Raw genomic sequence first — 10,872 nt, 5'->3', positions numbered from 1 at the left:
GTTAGGGCATTTAAAGTTTTGTTCCACAGCTGCAACCACAACAACATAAAAATGATACCGCACACATATCACCGGCTGTGAAAATGATCTTTCGTCGCTGGAGAATGCTGTAAGTGAGCTTTTTGTTTATACATACGTATGTAGCTTTTACTCATATTGTTCGCTACAGAGCTTTTTTGTGTATTGCATCTGTTGAATGCAAAGGTTAAAGACCAAACGAAGTTTATTTATATCTGTTTTGTTGGCAGCTTCGTTTCGCTGCGCCTGAGAAACCTTAAGTTTCTTAGGGCTGGGCTTTTGCTGATGGTCCATTGCCATATAAGGATATGGATTCTTAATTAAATAGTTTTATAGTACATAAAAACTATATATTAATTTAGCGATCCATATAAAAATTGCAATATGAAATATTAGCTATCTATTTCTATTAATCATAATTATTCTATACATCTATTTATTTAGTTTTTAAGTATTTATGAAATAGAATTAATTTAGCTTTAATATTTCAACGTCGTTATTTCATATTCCGTCCATGTTTTCTTTTGTTGCCTTATTTGCTTTTTCTTTATGTTTCTTAATTTAAATAAATTTGTTATAATGTTTAGTATGTGCGAGTAAGTTTTCAAATTTGGAACCATGCAGCGTTTGTATGGGGAGGGTTGAGTAACGAGGAGCTTCTCTAAGGGATCCTGTCATCTAAATTGATTTTAACATTGGCTTTGCAGGATCATGGTAGGGTGGGCGTCTGCACCAATGAGTGCATCGTAAAGGAGAAGTGCTCCAAGTCGAAGGTAGATCCCTAACTTGTCTTTCCTCTAGTTTTCTTCTAACTCTTTTGTTTACTGCCCTTGTATGTCTCTTCCCCATTTTCCCCCTTCCTTAAGTACTCGAATTTTCTAATAGTATAATTAATCCATGGAAGCACGTAGCGGAAAGGATATTTTCCTTGCCCACACCCATCCGACCAGACAACAGCCGTAGCGATCGCGTACGCCTTTCATGGCGCTACATTTACACCGGCTTCCTTCAGCGAACTTGCTTCGTTACACGTTACAGGTTAATTATATTATTTGGCGCCCAAACGTGAGGCCAGGTTAGCGTAATTGTTTTATTGTACTGTTGTATGTTAGCTAGCCTGTCTTCGAAAAAAATATTTTCGAAATATTTTGTATTGGTGCTTATGTGGAGTCTTAGCTGGAGCCAAGTTTTCTTGCGGATAAAACTGCAACTTGCCGCTAGATAGAAACATAGCAGTCAATACAAAGTAAACAATGGAGTTCGTCCGCTTTCTGATTCTGTGTTGATCACTACACACGAGCATGGTCGTTATCTTTTGCGTGGATACGAGTGTAAGTGGTAGTGATTCAACCAAAATCTATCGGTGGTTGAACATTGTTTCTAAATATTTGCTTGGAACGAGTAAGTGGTTCCGAACTACTTAACTTGCCGCTATATTTGGAGCAATGTTTCGAATTTCCTATTTCTTTTGTTTCAAATATCTTTCTTGTTGATTCTGTGTTGATCACTATACACGAGCATGGTCGTTATCTTCTGCGTGGATACGAGTGTAAGTGGTAGTGAAGCAGCCAAAATCGATCTATATTTGGAACAATGTTTCGAATTTCCTATTTCTTTTGTTTCCAATACCTACTTTTTGATTCTGTGTTGATCACTATACACGAGCATGGTCGTTATCTTCTGCGTGGATACGAGTGTAAGTGATAGTGATGCAACCAAAATCTACCGGTGTTTGGAACAATGCTTCGAATTTCCTATTCTTTTCTTCTTTTTCGATATCTGCTTTTGGATTCTGTGTTGATCACTACACGCGAACATGGTCGTTATCTTCTGCGTGGATACGAGTGTAAGTGGTAGTGAAGCAGCCAAAATCGATCTGTATTTGCAACAATGTTTTTGAATTTCCTATTTTCTTTTTTCTCAATATCTATTTTTTTTCTGTGTTAATCAATACACACAAACATGGTCGTTATCTTTTACGTGGGTACGAGTGTAAGTGGTAGCGATGCAACAAACCCTATCTGTATTTGGATATTGTTTCTAGATATTCGCTTGGAACGAGTAAGTGGTTTCGAACTACTTAACTTGCCGCTATATCTGGAGCAATTTTTCAGATTCCCTATTTTCTTTGTTTTCAATATATACTTTCGACTATTAGTTAGCAACTCTTCCTTCGATAAGTGTTGCATGGTTCCAAATTTATTTATGTTATTTTGGTTTATATTTTTGAGTTTGATTTCAGTTACTGTTTACTTATTATTATTACTATTATTATTATTACTGTCATTATTGTTTTGTGTTTCATACGTTTTTTTTTGTTTAGTTAGCAATTTATAAATATTCAAAATGGCCAGACCCGTTAGTGGAATTTGTAACCCGCTATATCAGAGAATGTCGGGAGAAACTTTCTGTGGTGTATGCTCAGAAGAAGTAGAGTATCCAGCTCAACTTCTAACAACGAGTTGCAATCACTATTTTCATCATATATGTTTCAGTACTGCGACTGAAAATGACGAGGTCTGCCCAAGTTGTAAGACTGCGTTAAGCAAATCCATGAGTTTGGCAGAAGAACTAAGTGCAGCTCAGAGTTCAGAAGAACAAACGCTATCAAAGTTCAAAAACAAGGCAGTAGCGCAAAATCTGTTAATCACAGGCTCTAGCAATATTGCACCGACTGGTATGCCCGAACTTGTTCAGCCGAATTCAGATCTAGCACCAGTTGTGCCACCAATGGTTAGTTTGCAGCAGAGTATTGCGGAGGACGTAGCAACCCAGCATCCGCAGGACTTGTCGAAAGCGAGTGAAGGTGGCTTTCACAGGTTGTCAGTTAATTCAGCGGCTCAAGTTGAAAGCTATAGAGTTGACTCTGCTCCTAGGCAATTGTCTTCAGCCAGGCAACGGCAGCATCAATCGATTGAGCAGCTTTTGTGGGCGTTACGATCCAGCAGGCAGTTAGCAGAAAATGTCAGTCCATATTGTGTTGCATTTGGACAACACATGATTCTTAATGGCAATACCTATCCACTTCTAAGAAATTTAGAACTTCTAGAAAACCGTACAGCTAGTTTTCATCGAGCGGATTCCGTTGATATAATAAGGCAAACGGCTCAACAGAGCATAAAACGGAAGCACGAAGAAAAAGAAGAGCAGTACAATCTTAGAAGTCGAGAAGTAGATTTTAGAATTGGTCCAGAAGTTGATGGGCGAAGGTTTCAACAAAATAATTTTGAAAAAGGCTTTAATGCGCCTCTAGCTCTAACACTTGTGAAATCTCGCGTGAAGCATAAGTTGGGCCATACTTATTATGAGTTAGGAGATACCCAAGGGCGATTCATTTTAAAATATCATGTTAAAGATTTAAAAACAATAAATCGGGTAGCCAGGAAATTCGTCCAAGCGAGTATCACTCTTTGGAGTGATGACCACAAAGTGTGATTTTGGCAGGGGGGATTGTAGTGGTCGCTTGGACCGCCAACATTTATTGGTTGGGCCTAAAAGTAGGCAAAGTTTTTTTTGCTATTGGAAACCGTCAGCGCCACGGCTCTGTTTGTAGAAAAAGTAGTTAATGTAGTATATTTATTAAAGTTATGTATATATATGTTAATAATTCAATTTTTGTTAGTTAAATGTTAAATGTATAATAATTGTTTAATGTTAGTCTAAACTTGTAGGATATATGTATTTTGTTAGGAAATATTAATTAGCGCCATCTGTGTGTGGGGCTTGGCAACATCAAAAAGATTTTTGCGATAGATGCATCTTGAGGCAGTGAATGTCAAAGAATGGGAAGTTAAGAATGCATCAAAGATTAACGCCCTATTGACAAGACAGTTTTTTTTGCTCATTCGTGCTGGTCTTGCAATCTCGCAAAGTCACTTTCTGAATTGGTTGTGACAAGTCGCACCAGGAAAAAATACATATATAAATTGAGAATTAAGTGCGACGGTCATAAATATTCAGCCAACATAAATATTCAGTGAAATAAAAAGTGCATAGTGCGAATAGAGAAATTGTGTGAAAACACCCCTTTTTTCGGTCAGCTACCGAAGGCCAACAGGCGGAGACAAAATTTGGAGATTTTATGGTGCCGTCCAAAAAGGCAGGGTAACTATTGCGCTATTGCAGATATAAAGCTTACATGTATTCATGATCTGATTTTTCTTTCACAATCAGACGGCACGTAGTTCCATATTGTACTTTTGGATGTTGTTGGTGCTTACGAAGTTAAGCCACCAAGCAAAGCTCATCCACTCCGCTTCGACAGCCGGCAGAACAAAGCTTGTAATAAAGCTTTGAAAGCTTCTGCACGACCGCTGCGAAAGCTGTAGCAGATCAGCTGATAGCTGCAAGCGGGAGTCAGCACTGCAATCTGGCCCAAATTTGGAGGAGCGATTTGCAGCGCTACCGCACCGCCGCCACCTCAATTTGCATTGGGAGTTGTCGCTAAGAGGGAAAGCAAGGAGAACGCCAACATTACCCTAGATGTGGTATATGTGCAAGTGACCGTGCGACCACCAGAGGAAATGTCTCCGAAGATGATCGTGCCATAGATGTTTGTGTTGTTTATTATATGTATTTCGACATTGTTCATTTTGGGCCTTCTGCCACTTAATTAGCGCTTCTTTGTATTCTATTTTGTTCATGTAAAGTCTTGTTTACGTACATATATATATGTTGAATGGAAGAATTGATGTAAATTTACATATGATTCCGTGGTATTATATACTAGGTATCAGTTGTAAATAAACTTCATTAGTCATTTGTTCGTCCTACATATATATTGTTCGTAAATACTTTTGTTTTCTGTCATAAATTTGCAAATTCAAAATTACATTTATAATTGCTTACAAAGTAAACAATGGAACATCTGGCATAAAAGCTCAGATCAACATTTGAGTAGAAAGCTTTTGGTTAGGGCTTTAAAGTTTTGTTCCACAGCTGCAACCACAACAACATAACAACACACACACACATATCACCGGCTGTGAAAGATCTTTCGTCGCTGGAGAATGCTGTAAGTGAGCTTTTTGTTTATACATACGTAGCTTTTACTCATATTGTTCGCTACAGAGCTTTTTTGTGTATTGCATCTGTTGAATGCAAAGGTTAAAGACCAAACGAAGTTTATTTATATCTGTTTTGTTGGCAGCTTCGTTTCGCCTGAGAAACCTTAAGTTTCTTAGGGCTGGGCTTTTGCTGATGGTCCATTGCCATATAAGGATATGGATTCTTAATTAAATAGTTTTATAGTACATAAAAACTATCTATTAATTTAGCGATCCATATAAAAACAAGTAAGAAAGTTACAGTCGAGTGTGCTCGACTGTGAGATACCCGCTACCCATTTTTAATAAGGGCAAAATATTGTGGTATTATTTTCAAAATATACCGAAAATACTACAAAAATACTAAAAATATACCAAATGGTATGTTTGGTATACCGATACAGCACACCATTCAAAATATACCATAGACGGCACAATGTACCAGATTGTCGGCCAAAGCAACTCAGACCCCTAGTAAGTAGGCGTTTTTGCCCATACAAAAGTATTTCTTTAATAACTTCCACAATTTTTATCTGATCGCAACCAAATTTTCAGGAATCATAACTACTATAGTAATTATTGTATATACCAAAATTCACAGCTCTAGCTTTAAATTTACGCTTGTTATTCGATTTTTTTGATTTGCGGGGGCGGAAGTGGGCGTGGCAAAAATTTGAAACAAACTTGATCTGCGTGCAAACATAACAAATGCTGTCGAAAAAAAATTATAGCTCTATCTCTTATAGTCTCTGAGATCTAGGTGTTCATACGGACAGACGGACGGACACACAGACGGACAGACACACAGACGGACAGACGGACATGGCTAGATCGTCTCGGCTGTTGACGCTGATCAAGAATATATATACTTTATAGGGTCGGAGATGCCTCCTTCTGCCTGTTACATACATTTCCTGCCGGCACAAAGTTATAATACCCTTCTACCCTATGGGTAGCGGGTATAATTACAATATGAAATATTAGCTATCTATTTCTATTAATCATAATTATTCTATACATCTATTTATTTAGTTTTTAAGTATTTATGAAATAGAATTAATTTAGCTTTAATATTTCAACGTCGTTATTTCATATTCCGTCCATGTTTTCTTTTGTTGCCTTATTTGCTTTTTCTTTATGTTTCTTAATTTAAATAAATTTGTTATAATGTTTAGTATGTGCGAGTAAGTTTTCAAATTTGGAACCATGCAGCGTTTGTATGGGGAGGGTTGAGTAACGAGGAGCTTCTCTAAGGGATCCTGTCATCTAAATTGATTTTAACATTGGCTTTGCAGGATCATGGTAGGGTGGGCGTCTGCACCAATGAGTGCATCGTAAAGGAGAAGTGCTCCAAGTCGAAGGTAGATCCCTAACTTGTCTTTCCTCTAGTTTTCTTCTAACTCTTTTGTTTACTGCCCTTGTATGTCTCTTCCCCATTTTCCCCCTTCCTTAAGTACGCGAATTTTCTAAAAGTATAATTAATCCATGGAAGCACGTAGCGGAAAGGATATTTTTCTTGCCCACACCCATCCGACCAGACAACAGCCGTAGCGATCGCGTACGCCTTTCATGGCGCTACATTTACACCGGCTTCCTTCAGCGAACTTGCTTCGTTACACGTTACAGTATGAGCATACATTAACTAATCAAGGTAATGTATATGACATGTGTACATTTTTGCGAATGATTATAATAAAATTAAAAAAAAAAAAATTATTTGGAACCACCAAAACTAAGTTTGGTAAATTTTATAAAAATATTCTTACCCGCTACCCATAGGGTAGAAGGGTATTTAAGTTTGTGCCGGCAGGAAATGTATGTAACCGACCTTATAAAGTATATATATTGTTGAACAGCGTCAACATCCGAGACGTTCTAGCACAGCATCTCAGAGACTACACTAGTCGGCATAACTATTTTGACGAAAAAAAATTATTCAAATTTTTAAGTAACTTTGCAATGGTTTAATATAACTTAATGAATTTTTTTGCTGCTTTACTTAGTGCTAATACAAACTTAAAAATAATGAATTCAACATATGAACTTGAAAAAATATAAGCTTATGTAATTTTCAAGCGATGGCATAAGTATTTTGACAAGTGTATTTTAATATGAATAACAAGGTTTAAACTTAAACAAAACTAAACGGGTATTTAGTAAAATATATAATTTCCTTTAGTTTCAATAACTTTTTCCAGGCGTTCCGGTACTGAATCGATTAAATTTCGGATGATCTCTGGAGATATCTCTTCCCAAAGGGAAGTGACCTCAGAAATTGTCTCCTCTCTGGTTTTATTTAACGATACTGTTCTTTTACTTTTCATAAGAGACCAGATGTTTTCAATTATATTTAAATCTGGACTTTGAGGTGACCAGTCCAAAGTGGTAACACCAACATCTTTCAAAAATGTTGTAATCATCTTAGCTTTGTGGCATGGGGCGTTATCCTGTTGCAGAATGAAGGATTGACCAATAAGCCTGTCTCCAGAAGTAAATGCATTATCATTTAAAATCCGTAAATATTGGCCTTGGTTCATCGAACCAGTGACAGGAACGAAGTCACCCAGTCCATTAAACGCTACACATCCCCAGAACATCACAGAGCCTCCACCATGGCTTATTTTTTGGCAAACGGGCCGCCTTTTCTGCCTTTGTGCCCTTGGTAATCTTACAAAAATTTTATTTTTTGATGAATTATACTCAAAGGAGCTTTCATCTGTCCATAGAACGCTCCTCCAGAACTCCTTTGGCTTATTGACATATTCCTTTGCAAATGACAGTCTTTTGAGCTTGTTTGCTTTTGTTATATATGGGACTTCTTTGACTTTATAAGTCTTAAAATCATATTCTTTTAATCGTCTACGAACTGTGCGCTCACTAATTGGTGCTTAGCTGACAAATTAAATTGATCTGCTGCGGATTGGGGCTTAAGTAAAACATTTTTTTTTTAAATTCCCGTAATAGAACTCGGTCATCGCTGAGATCTGTTTTGCGCTTAGCACCTGATCTTCTTAAATTACGTATGTCATTATGCTTTTTAAACTTTTTGATTTGGTAGTGCACAGTTTGACGCGACACATTATACTCATTGGCAATGTCTTTGACTGATATTCCAGCGTTAAATTTTGCTACCATTGAAGATCTGGTAACCGAACTTAGCTCAGCTGTTTTACCCATGTTATTTAATAATTGTTGATAACTTTCTATTTTAATAACAAGGTTTAAAATTGCTCAAAGTTAAACACAGAAGTTCTTTAATTCTCGCGTGCTTACAAGTGTAAAAATATTTCCATAAAGATGCTGTCAAAATACTTGTGCCACGCAAAAAAGCCGTTGTCTGCATGCATTCTTATCAGTAGAAAGAGAATGCAAAAGGTAAACGAAATAAAATTTGGCATGCACATAGCTAAAAATAGATTCTTTGTTTTGCGCCTCATTTTCGCACCGTTATTTGACGAACTCAAGCAAAGCTAAGTTCAATAGTCAAAAAGAGTTTCGTCAAAATAATTGTGCCGACTAGTGTATAAGAGATAGACAGCATTTGTAATGTTTTCACGCAGATCAAGTTTATTTCAAGTTTTCACCACGCCCACTTCGGCCCCGTAAAGTTAGAGTCGCGAATATACAATAATGAATAATTGCGATCAGATAAAAATTGTCGATGTTATTAAAGAAATACTTTTGTTTGGGCAAAAACGCCTACTTACAAGGGGTCTTAGTTGCTTTGGCTGACAATCTGGTATATTTTGCACTCTATAGTATACATTGAGTGAAGTATTAATATACAGTATTAATATACAAAATACACAATTTAGTATATTTTTGTTTTTTGTATAGTGCAAGATTTTGCTTTTATTCAAAATGGGTAGCAGGTATTTCACAGTCGAGCACACTCGACTTTAGCTTTCTTACTTGATTTTTTGTTAATTTTATATTTTTTTTTTCATTTTATTTTTTGGTCGTGGCTTACGGTTCAAGACCTATAGATAAATTTCAATGAAATTTAAAAAACTCATTCATGCTAAGAAATATTCAAAGTAGATGAACTACTAATTAATTTATCATTGGTTGCTGATAAATTAATTTCGCTTATTTGCCTAATGTTTAGGAGCTAATTGACAATGTAAGGTAAAACACAAAATTTTATAGACAAAATGTTAGAAAATCTACAAAAATAGATTTTTCTATTTTGTAATATATTATTTTTTGGGAATCCGTAACAGTCACGGACGAATTGAGTTGAGTTGAATTGAAGTTGAGGATAACTTAAACAATTTTAAGTCGATTTAACCTTAGAAGGCGGCGGTCTGTTTATTTATAAATGCAGAGTCAATAGAATCCTTATTATCTATTTATATCTATTTTCTCTCTACTTTGTTTATAGCGGCTCAGGTCTATTCAATCGGTTTTTATTCGTTGTTCCCCCAGCTAATTGTGGTTAAATAAATTTTTAGTTTATAGTTTCTTAACAATTACAAGTTATTTTCGCTTCAATACCTTTTGAGCGTTACCATACATTAAGGAAATATAAAAGGATGCAGCTTCGACACAAATAAGTATATATATTCTTGATCATTCTGAATATTTTAGGTATATTAATTTTGTCACAGCCGAGCACGCTCGACTGTAGTTTTTATTTGTTTTTTTTACCGCATTCTATCGATAAGAAGACTGGTGTTGTAACTGTAGTTGAGACGATAAATACATGTCAGTCCGTCCGTATGGGTGATATGTATGTAGATCTCATAGAATATAATGAATAACTTATTATTATATATTTTTTGTTGGTAATGAATTCGTAGATTAACGTGTGAAGATCACGAAATTAATGTGTAACAATAGATAATAATAACTGTATTATTTATAATAATAATAATAATTAATTAATTATTTCAATGCCAAAACCGGTTGTTGATGTTGGGTCTCTGTTGCATTAGTTGATTTTCTATATATCAAGTATAGATTTTGGCATATTGTAGTATTCCGTCATTAAAATGATATATGTACTATTTAATCAAAAATACTACTTTCACAGTTTTGCCTTTACTGAAAATTTGTAGCGAGTATCTCACAGTCTAGCAGGTTTCTTACCTATATATGTTCTTTTCTTACAATAATTATAATTTTATAGAAAAAACGAATACAATTCCTTATTGCAATGAGATGAGCCGGAGCGGAATTTTTAAATCGTGATTGATTTTTTTTATTTTTTGGGTAATTGCTTGCTATTGTTCTGCTTCGTTTGCGATATATTGTTTCAGCCACCAGGAATACGAAACGCCGCAACTTATCGTACATTATGGAGTGTAGATTAATATTAAATGATTAAGTTCTACCAGCATCAGTTTATCAGTAAAAATCAAAGCTTTTTGTGTAGTAATCAGAGGCTTGCATAAATTGACTCCTCAAACTGCACGTATCTAATTCCATTTCTCACTCTCTCTAAATGCGTGCCACATAAAAAACTAATTTACAACGCTCAATATAATTTATATGGTTTTCATGCTATCTAAAGAATCTGGAGCCGATGGTGCTCTCAATCGCACACAATCAGCTTGGCCCAAAAAGGCAAAAGCTTTTTTTTTGTAATTTGTATGACCCCAAAAGACACATCAATTCCATTGGCTAACCCCCGCCTAATAGGTAGGGATTGGGGTAAAACGGTAGTGTCGTGTTTGTGATAGGCTCAGAATGCACGACTCAGGTCAGAGAAAGCTGGACAGAAAAGCGGCAAAAAGGCAAGCAAACATATTTAAAGATGTAAGCGCAATAAAATAAAATAATAAAAATACAACTTTTGTCCTTGGCA

At 35.8% G+C, this 10,872-nt stretch overlaps 1 protein-coding gene across 1 annotated transcript; it reads left to right on the top strand.

Annotated features, from left to right (window-relative positions):
- The first annotated feature begins 960 nt into the window (after window positions 1-960).
- On the top strand, window positions 961-5,008 carry LOC133850441 (uncharacterized). The gene is made up of 2 exons (XM_062286546.1): window positions 961-4,122; window positions 4,192-5,008. The coding sequence occupies exon 1, from the start codon at window positions 2,365-2,367 to the stop codon at window positions 3,451-3,453; it is 1,089 nt and encodes a 362-aa protein (XP_062142530.1). The 5' UTR covers window positions 961-2,364; the 3' UTR covers window positions 3,454-4,122; window positions 4,192-5,008.
- Window positions 5,009-10,872: the final 5,864 nt, after the last annotated feature.

This window comes from Drosophila sulfurigaster, chromosome 2L (genome assembly GCF_023558435.1).
Source record: "Drosophila sulfurigaster albostrigata strain 15112-1811.04 chromosome 2L, ASM2355843v2, whole genome shotgun sequence".
Lineage (NCBI taxonomy): Eukaryota > Metazoa > Arthropoda > Insecta > Diptera > Drosophilidae > Drosophila > Drosophila sulfurigaster.
The sequence above is the reverse complement of the archived record's forward strand: the minus strand, read 5'-3'. Positions and strand labels throughout refer to the sequence as shown.